General features: G+C 37.7%; 1 protein-coding gene across 14 annotated transcripts in view; it reads left to right on the forward strand.

Moving 5' to 3' along the window:
- The window catches only part of PTPN21 (protein tyrosine phosphatase non-receptor type 21), a 90,338-nt gene that overhangs the window by 24,677 nt on the left and 51,150 nt on the right, over positions 1-14,511 (forward strand). For all 14 annotated transcript variants that reach the window (XR_012329878.1, XR_012329880.1, XR_012329879.1 and 11 more), the window contains exons 3-8: positions 4,794-4,963; positions 8,420-8,517; positions 9,769-9,836; positions 10,633-10,703; positions 12,727-12,814; positions 13,204-13,292. Coding sequence is in view for 5 of the 14 variants with exons in the window: in XM_073800156.1 (XP_073656257.1) it covers positions 4,794-4,963; positions 8,420-8,517; positions 9,769-9,836; positions 10,633-10,703; positions 12,727-12,814; positions 13,204-13,292 (584 nt within the window). In the remaining 9 variants the exon portion in view is untranslated. The remainder of the gene's footprint in view (positions 1-4,793; positions 4,964-8,419; positions 8,518-9,768; positions 9,837-10,632; positions 10,704-12,726; positions 12,815-13,203; positions 13,293-14,511) is intronic.

Here is a 14,511-nt window from a genome sequence, read left to right on the forward strand (position 1 = left end):
CCTTATACTGGTATCTCACTGTTTTGATTATGGTAGCTTAGTAGTAAGTTTTAAAATTAGAAAGTGTGAGTCTCCCAACTTTGTTCTTTTTTGATATTGTTTTGCCAATTTGGGTCCCCTTGCAGTTCACATGAATCTGAGGATTGGCTTTTCCATTTCTGTGAAAAAGGCTCTTGGAAGTTTGATACGGATTGCATTTGAATCTGTAGGTCACTTTGGGTAGTGTTGCCATCTTAACAATATTAAGTGTTCCAATCTGTGAACACAGAATATCTTTCCATTTAATTTCTTTCAGCAATGTTTTGTATTGTTCAGTATACACATCTTTTCACCTCCTTGGTTAAATTTATTTCTAGGTATTTTATTCTCTTGGATGCTATTATAAATGGAATTGTTTTCTTAATTTCCTTTTTGAATTTTCCGTTGCTGGTATATGGAATCCATACTGATTTCTGCATGTTGATCTTGAACCTTGCAACTTTGCTGAGTTTATTGGCTCTAGTAGTTTTGTTGCTGTTGTTTGTTTTTTTGGTAAGGGCTCTTTTGGGATTTTTAAAAATATATAGGATCATGTCATCTGTGCATGGAGATGGTTTTACTTCTTACTTTTCCAGTTTGGATGCTTTTATTTCGTTTTCTTACCTAATTGCTTTGGCTAGATCTTCCAGTACACTGTTGACTAGTGGTGTTGAATATGGGCATACTTGCCTTGTTCCTGAGCTTAGGGGAAAAGCTTTCAATCTTTTACCATTCAGTGTGATGTTAGCTGGGGATTTTCATAAATGCTTTCAAGAAGTTCTCTTGTATTCCTTGTTTGAGTATTTTGATCATGAAAGAGTGTTGGGTTTTGTCAAATGCTTTTTCTGTGTCAATTGAGATGGTTGTTTTTTTCCCTTCATGTCAATAATATGTCACATTGATTGATTGTTTTATGTTGTACTCCTGGGTTGAGTCCCACTTGGTCATGATGTATAATCTTTTCAGTATGCTGTTGGATTCAGTTTGCTAGTATTTTGTTGAGGATTTTTGCACCTATTGTTATAAGCGATATTGGTTTATAGATTTCTTTTATGGTGGTGTCTTTTGTCTGGCTTTGGTATCAGGATAATGCTGGCCTATAGAATGAGGAAGGAAATGTTCTCTACGTGTCTTTGATTCCCTCTCCCCCTTTGTTTTCTTTATGGATAGGTTTAACTTTTTTTGTGGGGGGAGAGAATTAATTATCCAGCTTCTCAAGGTTGTCATCCAAGACAAGTACCCCAAAGTGGACTTATACAGAAAATTCTATGCCTGAGGAAATTTAATCACAACATTTTATTGCTCAAACTCTACGTACTCATCTTAGAAACAAACCATATTATATTATAAAATCTCTGGAATCAGATGTTGTTATTTCAGTATGTATGTGTAGAAATTCTAAGAAAGCATTGAGTCCAAGGGTTATAATATTATGAGATTTTAGTTACTCATATGTATATAAACATTTCTTGGAGCAATTTTAGAAATATGATACCTCCTTGAAAGTATTTACAAGATATAAACTTTATTTTGGCTAGCCTGAACTACCACTTAAGAGAGAACTTGAACACAGGGACAGGTACCAAAGCAAATACTTTACTACAACATAAAGTGGGTTAGTGTTCAAATGTCTAAAATCTTAGACTTTCCTATGACTAAAATAGCTAATCAATAAATAATTTGCCAAATCTATATTCAGCTGTTTGCACAAAGTTCTTGATACTCCTTTATAAGGTATATAATTTGTAAATAAAAAAGCTAATTGTGATGCAATTTTACAAATATACTTCTTGATTTTCTATCCATATGTGGCATAATAAATGCATTGCTATAATAAATAAACTTAGCAGATTTTTAAGAGTTTATTTCTTCTAGAATGTGCTTATTTTTAGAATGCCAGCAGATTATTCAGATATTTTTGTATATCGTGATCGGTTCACAAAAGGTGCAGCCACAAATTATGTAATAAACCTATAGTTTTATAATTCTATTTAAATTTTTGTGTTTGGAGGATTCAGGCCCAACTAGATTTAAAGGGAAGAGTAATGTTTACAAAGAGTATTTTTAAGACCTTTTGATTTTGATTAAAAGTGATATACCGTTATGACCAAAACAGTTTTAGATTCTAAAGAATATCCAGTCTTCTGTGTTTATGGCAAAAAATAAATATTTATTGAATTAAGTGCATAGCAGTGGTATGTTTTATAGACCAAACATGGTACATGCAGCCTAGTTCTAAAATAGAACACAAAACATAAATACAATGAACAGAAATGTATTGTGTTGTAATCAATCCAAATAAATGTAATTAGAAAAGTTTTTTTTTGTCAGGGTCTTTAATCGATTTTGTTGGTGTTTAGCAGAGTGGGTGAAACTAAATAATCTTTTATAAATATAGTGGTTTTCTAGTGGCAAAATGCATTCATATGTGTTTCACATTTAGGTCTCATGATGGAGTTATGAGGGAGGTATTACCTTATTTTACACTTGAGAAAACCGAATTGTACTGATTGACTTTTCCACTTCACAGTGAGCAAGTATTGGAAATTAAACCCAGGACTTTGGACTTTTAGCAACATCTTCTTTCTGTTACCAGATTTTTCTTTTCTGTAAGTTGCAGTTCAGAAGAAAGAAGGAATAGGAATAGTACCTGTTTTCCAAAAATGTTATACTATTCTTTTCCTACAGGTAACATATAATTTATTTTATAAACATAATCATAACTTCAGAAAATAACAACAGTAGGACTCAGACTTTGTGCTGTATTACAGTGTGTTTGGATTTTCAGAAATAATGATTTCCACACAGCTTTTCAAGGATAGGTTGTTCATATGACTATCTCCTACATAACACTGGAGGGGGGCGGTGTGCTGTAGTGCAGTGATTTTCAAACTTTAAAGGGTACGAGAATTACTTGAGAGTTTAATAGCTCTGTAGGGCTCACTGCTCTCCAGGTAATTCTGGTAGAGGTGGTCCAAGGACAGCACTTGGAGAAACACTGGTTTTAGAGTTTAACACACACAACAAGTATCTATTTGATAAGGTAATGGGGGTGATTTAATCTATGATATTGTTGTAGTTCTTGGAACAGAACCTGATCCAACATAGTAGATGTCCAAAATATTCCATTCGTATGTGCTGACTTGGGTGGCAACTGAGAAGCGGAGAACATTCATTCTTTCATTCAAAATTTACTGAATTCCTGCACTATTCTAGCTGTTTGTGTATAAAGGGAAAATGGATACATTCCTCACTCTTGTTGAGTTTCTTTGATTAATAGACTCATTTTAAAGGTATGATTCTTTCTTTGTAAAAACTTGTAAGATGAAATTATTAATATTGAGGACATGTTTTGTTTTGTTTTGTTTTTTGCGGTACACGGGCCTCTCACTGTTGTGGCCTCTCCCGTTGCGGAGCACAGGCTCCAGACGTGCAGGCCCAGCGGCCGTGGCTCACAGGTCCAGCCGCTCCGCGGCATGTGGGATCTTCCCAGACCGGGGCACGAACCTGTGTCCCCTGCATCGGCAGGCGGACTCTCAACCACTGCACCACCAGGGAAGCCCCCTGAGGAAATGTTTGAATATTGAGGTCACTTTTTCTCTGTAAATTAAAAACTTATTTTTTTGAGGATTACAGGTTAAAGAAATGGCCTGAGTGTTAGTTCTTGTTTTATTGTTGCTCTAAAGCTATATTATCCAGTATAATGGCCACAAGATGTTTGCGGTTATTTAAGTCAGTTAAAATTAAGTAACATTGGGGATTTGGTGCCTCAGCTGCACTAGCCACATTTCAAGTCCCCAGTAGCCACATGTGCGTTATACTGGAGAGTGCAGATACAGAGCAGTCCCATCATCGTAGGAAGTTCTATTTGACAGTGTTACTCTAAGAATCTAGAACAAAGCAGTGATTTTTCCATTGCCTTGATCTGTAAATGGATTTTTGAGGTAAATATTAGCAGTGGCCTGAGGCTGTCATTTCAACCCTTAAGTGCATTAGCACTTTTTCAGATGGACAAGGCCCAGGGTTAGGATTGATTTACTAGAACAGTTTATTACACAGCAACTAAGATTTGAATGCTCATATCTGGGCATTTTTCTTAAACCTCCGAGTAAGACACTTAAGTTATTTTACTGCTTTAGGTATATAGCTTTTCTCATGGGGTGTGTGTGTGTGTGTGTGTGTGTGTGTGTGTGTGTGTGTGTATTTACCTCCACAGCATTACAGTTGCTTAAATTTGTATCTAGTGAACGTTGCAGGGGGCAAAGAAAAGTTGCAATTACATCTTTATTACTAGAATTTTTGGTATTTACATGAAATAATTTATTCATAGATGCCAAATTTGAGCGTAGTGACAAGTTGGATTAACACTAGTCAGAGTTCAACTAGGTCAAACCCCAGTTATGCTTATTATAAAATATTAATTACGGTAATGTAGTATTTTGATAATTTAAAAACTAAACATGTTACGTTTTTTTGTTGAACTTATGTAAAATCCTGTAGCACCTGCTGCATTCTGATGTCTAGACATTTTTCTATGCAGGGTTCAAGAAACAGTCTGCAAGCGTAACCGACTTTTCGCCTCTATTTCCTGAATGAGTATCTAGATAGAGATAGGTCTTGCCTCCTTTTTTTTTTTCCCCCCTTCGGCTTTTGCTGTGGTCCCTTTCTGAGAAGAGAAGCAATAGGAGATGGTCACTTGGTCCCAGGTCATGGATTAGAGCAATTAAATCCTTTTGTACATTTCTGCTTCCTTCAGTGATTCTCCCTCTTTCCAGATCACTTACTTCAGCCTCTGGTACTACAACAAGCAAAACCAGCGCCGGTGGGTAGATTTGGAAAAACCTCTAAAGAAGCAGCTGGATAAATATGCATTGGAACCTACCGTCTATTTTGGAGTGGTGTTTTATGTGCCTTCAGTTTCACAGCTGCAGCAGGAGATTACCAGGTAAGAAATAATGTGCTGTTTGTTTCTAGGAAATCCAGTGAAATTAAAAAGGTGAAATTAAGGTTGGAGTCAGGAGATAAGGCTAAACTTTGCCCTCTCGCCCCTGCATTTTTAGCCTCAGTATTACGTGGAGGTGCTGGTATGTGGTGTGTCACAGTGCTTTACTGCATGTTGCATGAGTTATGGGTTCACTGGGTATGAAGGAATGACTCAAAGGAAAATGATGTTTTTACCCTGGCTGTGAACTCTTCTTGTAGTGATGTCACCTTTAATGTTTTTGTTGAGTTTTTTCTGACCTTTGTAACAATGAAATGAGAGAGGAGATTTAAAAAAAATTGTCACAAAATCTGCGTTTACTCCTCAAGGAAATGTGTAGAAGGGTCCTTCTAATTCTGACACCAGTAGCCATAGTATTCTGTACATAGGTGTGGGGCAAAGGGGAGGTGGCGGAGGTGTTTGAGATCAGAAAAGTTTGGCCAATAAGTGCACTTAAAAGGGACAAAGGCAGCAAGGGTAGAATGTATTAAGGAGTGGGATAGAGGAACTAAATGTTCTTTTTTTTCTTGGCAATAACAAAAGAAAAAACAAGGGATCAAATTTGGATTCTTTTTTTTTAATTGAAGTACAGTTGATTTACAATGTTGTGTTAATTACTGCTGTACAGCAAAGTGATTCAGTTATATATACATATATGTGTATATATACACATTGTTTTTTTAATATTCTTTTCCGTTGTGGTGTATCATAGGATACTGAATATAGTTTTCTGTGCTGTACGGTAGGACCTTGTTGTTTATACCAAATATGGATTCTTGAGCCTGCCTTTCACATTCTTCAAAATCCACCATTACCTTATCTTTTTAACCCCATTTAACATTACTTTCGAGCCAAGCTGGACTACTTCTAGTGTGCTGAACATGCTGCATGCCTTTTCACCTTTGTGTCCAAGACCTTTCTTTCATAAATATGTACTGGAATCCTGTTCATCTGATTTTAGTTCAAAAGGCACCTCCTCCATAAAGCTTCTGTGGTCCCTCAGGGTGGAATGAGTCTTGCCTCCTCCAGACTATTCTAGAATTTGCTTGTACTTACGATGGCAGTTGTCACAGCCTTTCACTACAGTTATGTTTGTACGTGTCTTTTCCTTAGATTTTAAACCCATGTTTTCTTTAACTTTGCCTTTCGCATAATATCTAACACAATGCCTTGCAGATAGTAAGAACCTGGTACTGCCCTGTGTTTGTGGAATATTCTTTTTAAGTACTGAGTTCAGAGTTAATTTTTGGAAGAAGGTGGATAGCCAAAGGAGCTAGAATCAGGTTGTAGGGATAAGCATGAACTGGCTATAAAACAAATCTGAGACAAAAATATTGAAGAGAGAAGTAGAAGCCAGGAGGAATAAATAGCAACTGACCACTTTGACTCATTTATTTAAACATTTATTGAAGATATAATATGGTATGTGAGAATTATATTGGTTACTGTGGGAGATGAATATATAAATGGATATACTTTACTCTTACTCTGGAGGAGTTGCTCACAATCTGGTAGAACTGACAGTCTATGTAAATGAACAATTACAGTATATTATGATAATACATGCTTTAATTAAAGCACTGGATTCCTAGGGGTGGGATGTGGGGAACATGAACAGGGTGTAAAGAAGTTGACTTTTCACTTGACTTTACAAGGAATTTTCTAGTTAGAGGGAGTAGCTTGTGCAAAGTCGGGGGATAGTAAAAGCAACTGATGTTTTCAGGAAATTTCAGACATTACTTCGAGGGGAGAACGGAGACTTGAAAAAAGGAATGTCCTAGTCATAAAGTCATAGATCAACAGGGGCAGACATTTTTGAATTTTAATGGACGGGAATGATGAAATGTGCATTTTACAAAGCACCCATCATGGAAGGTAGATTATAGGCGACAAGACTATAGGCAGGAGACCAGTTAGGAATGTATATGCCATAATCTAGGCATTAGTCTAGAGGGTGGACCTGCTTTCCAGTGATTTGATTTAAGGAAAGAACCAAGAATATTTAGAGTGGAATATGTGGACAGCATATTCAATAGATAGACTTCTTTAGGTGTTTGAAAGGAGCTGCCTGGGAGAATGTTTCAAGGTTTCTTCTTTGACAAGATCTCAGAGCTACCAGCATTCTATTTGCTGATTGAGGGAAGTCTGTGGGTTCTACTAGCAGGTGGAAGGGGATAAGTGGGATCTAAATCCTTGTTTAAAAGGATGGTGTTCTGGTCAAGCTTTTTGGTAACAAAGAATGGAAACCTCAAAGGTAGCTAAAATAGGATGATGTAAGGACATACGAAATGATTAAAAGGGTGGGCTCTCAGGGGAATTCAAATGTGAACTGTAACTGGGTTGAACTTCACAGATGTCAAACCTGGAAGAGATTCTGGATTCAAGATGGTTCTATAGACCGTATTGGCAGAGAGTTGCTGGATCTTCGTTCAACACCGTATCCCCAGCATCTAGAACAATGCTTGATGCATAGTAGGCCCTAGTAATTACCTAAGTGAAAAAATAAGAGGAAGGCAGAATAAATCTTCACTATAGAGCTTATGGAATTGGAGAAGTGATACAGATGAAATACCGCTGGCTGGCTGGAAGTAGATGATTGCTGATAATAGTATCAGTTGTTTATTAAGTACCAGCTATGTTCTAGTATTATGCCGAGAGCTTTACATATATTCCTTGACATGTTCAGCCTTGTGAAGGGGTGACAGTGCCCTCATTTTACTAGAGATAACTTAAACCCACAGATTATGACCTGCCCAAGTTCATGCAAAATGCTAAATCAGAGATCTGGAATTTAACCTAGGTCTGCTTGACTAAAGCTTGTGCTGGTAACTAATACCCTATATATTGACAACATAAACAGAAGTAAACCCACATCCCAAGAATATTAAGAAAGCATTTTAGAAACTATTCTTTTTGGTATTTCATCAAAGAATATTTTAATATAAGGCTGGTCTGAAATGTCCGGAACCATTTTTTTTCTGGCTTTACTCTCCAGGGCTAGGAAAGTCTTACATCACCAAGTTACGAGTCAGTTTCTAAAGTAAAAATTGGCCATTGATTCTCTATGTCTCCAATGAAAAAGGACAAAACTTAGAGACTTTTACAGGGTATAAGACAGATGACCAGCTGTCTTCTCGATGGTTGTAGCTTGTAGCTTTCAAATAATTACAATTAAGGATAAGTGACTCAATAAATTGATTATATTGTGTGTGTGTGTGTGTGTGTGTGTGTGTGTGTGTGTGTGTATGTGTGTGTGTCGGTATAGATATGGTCAAGGATGCTCCTGTCGTTCTTCGAAATCGTCTGAGCTTAAGGTTTTGGCTAGTTTATGCTCCTCTACCAAATTATGATAAAATGCATTGTGTCTCAAGTGGAGGTAATACTGATATTGACTTTTAAAAATTGACCTTTTTTTTATAGGTATCAGTATTATCTGCAGCTGAAGAAGGATATCTTGGAAGGAAACATTCCTTGTACATTAGAACAAGCAATTCAGCTAGCAGGCTTGGCTGTTCAAGGTAAATAATGGCACTTGATCATATAATAGATCTATCAGATTAAAATGTATGTTAAACAGAAACAGCAAGGGATTCTTAAAGTAACTGACTTTATAGAAAATAACTACTATAAAGCAGTTTTTTATATTAGTGGAATATTCTGTTATCTAAGGGGCTTCCTTGTGGGGAAAAAAATGAGTTTGGATTACTTCAGTGAAATACGAGACTTCTGGAAGGTTAAGCATGTTACGTCAACAGAGCGCACAGACCAAAAATAGAGAGGAAATACACACATATGCACACACATGTTTAGCATTTAATAAGCTGTGTATTCCTTTAGTTCAGGAACTTGATCTGCTGCTAGCTAATATTTTCAGAAGAAAGATCAATGTGGTTGATGAGGTTACGTTCGCTTATACTCTAAGCGTACGTCATTTGTTTGGTTTCTCAGTTGTCCTAGGTTATAGAATATCATCAATCATAATAGATAGTTCTGCATTTCACAAGTATTTTTGAATTAACTGTCATTTTTCACATGTCTAATCTATATGTATTTACATGTATGTAATATACTTTGGAAAGACTTCTGATGGGGCATTATTTCAAATGATAACTGGCATTTACTCTTGGGAATTGAAATTTAATCAGAAGCATCATTAATAAAGTTCCATCAGATATTAGCAGGCATGGAGACATATGTCATTTCTAGACAAATAAATGCCTGATACACATGGAGCCACATTCCTGTTCAAGGTACTTTGAAGCTTCCTAAGTGTTGTCTTTGGCTTTAAGAGTTAGTTTTTCCTAAGCTTTTTGCTGAACTATCAATGTTTTGAACAATTAAAAATTTCTAAACAAATACATCTTGCTGTAACATATTCAGATGATCTAGTTCCTTTCCCTAGAGATAATCACTACCATGAATGGTTTGGTTTCTTCCTGACATTTTTCTGTGCATAAGTAAGCATACAGGATTACAAAGTAGGTTTTGTTTGTTTTTTAATGACAAAAAAAGAGATGGTTTATATATAGTCTGTAACTTGGCTTTTTTCACTTTATTAAAAGGCATTTTTTCCAAGTCAAGACACATGAGTCTACCTAATTAATGTTTTTAAAAAGGTATTTTTAAAGTATACACTTTATAAGCTATAAGGCAAATTTGACTTCTAAATCATAAGCACACCATCTTTATACTGCATATTGAATTTAGTTCTGCATGTTTTGCTTCCAGTTAAGCATAACTGACATGTGAATATTTGTCATTTTATATAGCTGATTTTGGTGACTTTGATCAGTATGAATCCCAGGACTTTCTTCAGAAATTTGCCTTGCTTCCTGTGGTAAGAATTCTTTTGACATTGGGCCTTTTTAAAAACAATTTATTTCCATACCCTTAATATTCCCTGAAATGAAGTCCATATAGTAGACTTACTAGGCAGGAATAGAGTTTAAAAAATCAATTTCCTCTTATAAACAGCTCAAGTGTAAATGCTTTGCCTGTTGTCTTCTGGTCCTTGTAAACCCACAGAAACAGAAGGGTCTGTGGTCATTGGACTGCAGCCAGAGAAATTCATTTTGTGTTTGGCTGTGAGTCTAAAGAGAGGGACAGATTTCCAACTTCTGTGGAACCACATAGAGGTTTTGCTTTTAACTGAAGGCTCAAAACCTGACAGAGTTATGTTGAAATGGATTTGGTTTCTCATCAGCAAATTAAAGAGTAGATGACAAAAAGACACTGCCTTCTACAGTTTAAAGTCACTACTGATGGAACTGACAGGGAAACTGTGTGTTGGAACAAGTACGGGAGGTGGTACGCTCTTCCGAGTGTCTACACAACCAGCCAGGGAATGCACAAGGTGTTATGTGCTGGGCTTGGAACTGGCTGATGATGTTACCAAACTGAAATAACTCATCTGAAACTTTCTCTGGGATGAATTGAGAAGGCAGGGCAAGTGTTTTGGCTCCTGAGCAGAAGCCACGTAATTCCTTAGAAAGATCATGATTATGTCCTTAAGCAAAGCTCGCACACATTAACACTAGCCCTAGTTTTGCCTGCTGGTGGCAAGAGTCAGTAACGTTCCTTCTAAGAAATTTGGTTGATTTGTTTACATACTTACTGCAGTATGTTTTTTCCAGGAGTGGTTACAAGATGAAAAAGTATTGGAAGAAGCAACCCAAAAAGTGGCCTTACTGCATCAGAAATACAGGTAACGCTGAGAAGTGGAAATAGGTTAGAGCTAATGCCTGTTTGAATTTGAACCATGCATCGACACCATTAAATTTGGAACTTTACTACTGCTGCTGCTACTACTGCTAGTTACCAGGAGCCAACCTTTGCAGAGCTCTCACAGCGTGCCAAGTGTTCTTATGAGCACTTACCCGTATTAACTCATTTATTATTCATTTTTTATCATTGATGAAACTGAGGAGGTGGAAAGCTGCAGTCACTGAAGGATGACAGTTCTTCATCCCATGTCTTAAAGGTTTTGGTGGTGACTCGGTCCTGTGTAGGTTAATGCAAGATTAGGGAGACATGTTTTCTTTTGTGATGTGGCAGATGTGATATTTTCTTTTGTGTCCGCTCCCCTAGTCCCCCACCTTACACCTTTGGAAGCTGTGTTTCTGTCTTCTGGGGGAGCTCTGCTGAGAGCTGTGGTGCTTATTGCCCTGACCCCTGCTTCTGGGCAGAAAGTGACTTTCTTTGAGAGTGAATCTGTATGTGTTGTCCAAAAACCCTGTCCTAGAGAATGCTAGGTTTTATTCTAAACCAAATACCATGCAGTTCCAAGTACTTTATATATCATTAAATTCTTATAACCATTCTTTAAGGTAAATGTTACTATCTCCTTACAGATTGGGAAAATCAAGCTCACAAAGACTAAATAACTTGCCCAAAGTTACATGTGGTAGAGGTGGGATCTGAACCCAGGTCTGTCTAAGTATAACCTATTCTTCATCCCCTCCCATTAAAAATAACCTTTTGCCTTTAATCTGTCCCCACTCAAATCCATACAGTCACTCACAAAAGATTAATCTTCCTAAAATATCACTTTTGACTTGTCTCCCCTCTTCTCCTCAAATGTTCATGAATCTCTTCTTGCTTTCCCCCAGCCTAAGTTCATTACCCCTGGGATTAAAGGCTTCCCACAAGTTGGTTAAATCCTGCCATTCCAGCTTTACCTTCTGCTGTCCAAATGAACCTTTTTTTTTTCAGCATAATTAACCCCTCAGGCACACATCACTCTATCTTTTGTTATTTTCACTCATTCATTTGTGCATCTCCTGAAAAGATAGTTTAGTGCTGTTATTCCGTATGAGGCAGAGTGCTCAATGCTGTGGCACAAAGATAAATAGAACGATGATCTGCCATCAAAGAATGTATTCCCTGCTTTGGCATCTTAAGGGATAGGCAGGACAGCCCATGGTAATAGTAATAGTAATACTGATAATGGGTACGGGGGAGAGGTGTGCACAGAATGTGGTGGTTCTACCCAGAGCAAGGGCATCTGAGTTAGACTCAGGGCAGTCACAGAAGGTGACAAAGAAGGAGTGACATGTAGGCTGAGTCTTGAAGGGTATTAGGGATTGACCGGGTACACAAGTGGGTGATAGGTATACCAGGAAGCGGGATTAGCATGTACAAAGGCCCGGAGGCATGAGGGAATGTGGTATATTCAAAGAAATGCTGCATTTGGGATGGTCGCAGTGTGGGGTGCCTTGTGGGTGTGGGAGAGCAGCAGAAGATGAGGCTGGAGAGGCACATGTCCATGCAGTTGAGTGCCTTCCTACCTACACACCCATTCTTGTAATTCTGTCACCGGAGCTAAGAAGGATTTCCATCTTCTAACCCTTACTTGCAGCACTTACCGTTTGCAATTTAGCACACAGTGCTTAGTATTGCCTGATACTTTGGTGGTTTAGAAAGAATTCTAGCTTTCACTGAAGATTTTTTTAGGTGGTGGTTTTATTTCCTGCCTTTCCCCTTACCTGCCTAAAGTACAAGGGGTAGGATCTTACATAACTAACCCTCAGCATTCAGCACAGTGCTTTTGCATGCAGTCGGTTTTCAGTAAATACTGATGCATTGATATAACTAATCACAGATGCTTAGAAACTTGAAATGTTTCTACTGTTTTATGACAAATTGATATGTAGTTTTTTTACAAAAGCTTTTCGTAAAACATTTTTTTAGTTTTGTGAACAATCTGACTAACTTCTTGTGGGTTGCAGAGGGCTGACAGCTCCTGATGCTGAAATGCTATACATGCAGGAGATAGAGAGGATGGACGGCTATGGAGAAGAGAGCTACCCTGCCAAGGTAAGCGTGGCACGAAGACTGGGCTTGCCAAAGGCATCTTAGTAATTCTGCCAGAAGAGCGGGGAAGCCCAGGGTTGCCCTGCTGTGCAAAGGCCAAAGAAACGTAAAAGCTGAGGTCCTTGTGACCAAAATTTTGTAGTAAAACACATTCCTGTTTTGTGCTTTGTTCTTGGAAGTGCTCTTGAAATAGAGTTCCTTAAGGAGCCCAACTCTGTTTTCATATGTATTTACAAGATGGTAGGTACATTTATACCTTGCAGACTTTTTGCCTTCAGCATAGGTCTTCTGAACATTTCCTATCTGGGACACAAGCGTAGGGAAGTAGGTGTGGTCATTGTGGTTCTTATGCATCTGCTGCCCGAGTTTCCTTTTCCGCTTTCTCCTCTTAGGATAGCCAAGGCAGCGACATATCCATCGGAGCGTGTCTCGAAGGTATCTTTGTGAAACATAAGAATGGAAGGCCTCCTGTGATATTTAGGTATTTTTCTTACATCTTTCTGTGCACTTTCTGTGGCTCCTGTTGGTGATATTTTTTAGTACCTGTGCTAGTTATATCACTCACAAGTAAATCTCTCCCAAGGCCTCACTAGAACATGGAAATATGCCCTCCCTAGAATAAAACAGCACCTGACTGCAATGGTTCTTTTTATAAGATACTTTCTTCAAACCAAATTGTAGAAAATAGTGCTTGTAACGATGGCCTGCTTATGAAATGCTTAAGAATGTGTGACCCTTTTCTTACCATATGAAGGTCCTTCTTTGTCTTGGTGTGAATTTTTCATTTGAGCTCTGGTTTCCAGGGCTATTTCTTGTGGAAACTCTAGGCCTTTCTCTGATTCTAGTTTGTACCAAAATTCCTAAAATACCAACATCTAAAGAAATTTCAATTACTTCTTATAATGTTGATTTTTCTTTTCTTGATTATAAAAAAGTGATACTATCCATTTGTGGAAATCTTGGAATGTATCTAGTAAGAAGGACAGAAAGGATATATAGCAATGTGCTAACAGTGGCTGGCTCTGAACAATGAGATTTCAGGTGATTTAAATTTCCTTTTCAGTATCCTTTGACCCTTCATTTCCTTTGCTTTACTGTCTTTTGGGCCCTGAATCCTCCATGGTGATTAGGACCACAGAGCGTGTACCCGGCTTGGGGAGTAGATCCCCACTCCCAGGCTGTACTGCACTGGGTCAGGTGGCTCCCATTTGGCGATTGCTCTCATGTCCCCAAGCTGCTCATCGTCTTCCAGACATGCTGAGCTGCAGGGTAGGGGGTAGAAATGGATCTGGTCTGCACCGGAAGGGCAGGGCCCTGACATTGGGAGACATCCCACTGGCTTCCTTTATCTCACTGGATAGGAAATTCTAAAATTGCCTTCTTTAATATGATGCTAATAATCTTTAGGTTTAACGGTTAAGCACCAAATTACTACAAATGAATTTTATTTTAAATTTAAATAAATCTAATATAATGGAGAAGGATAAAGAGGGATAGATTTTGTTCTTCCAGACCTATTTTTACCTTTTATAAAATTATACAGTTACGTAATAAAATGGAATATTAATATATAAAATCTGAACATGGTAAAATAGAGTTAGAAAGTTCCAAATCGGAGTTTGAATCCTGGTGAACACACCCAGAATAGTTCACTCTTTGGATTGGAACTTTATCTTCACCCTGCACCACCAGCTTTTCAG

The sequence above is a fragment of the Tursiops truncatus genome, chromosome 2 (assembly GCF_011762595.2).
Source record: "Tursiops truncatus isolate mTurTru1 chromosome 2, mTurTru1.mat.Y, whole genome shotgun sequence".
Taxonomy (NCBI): Eukaryota; Metazoa; Chordata; class Mammalia; order Artiodactyla; family Delphinidae; genus Tursiops; species Tursiops truncatus.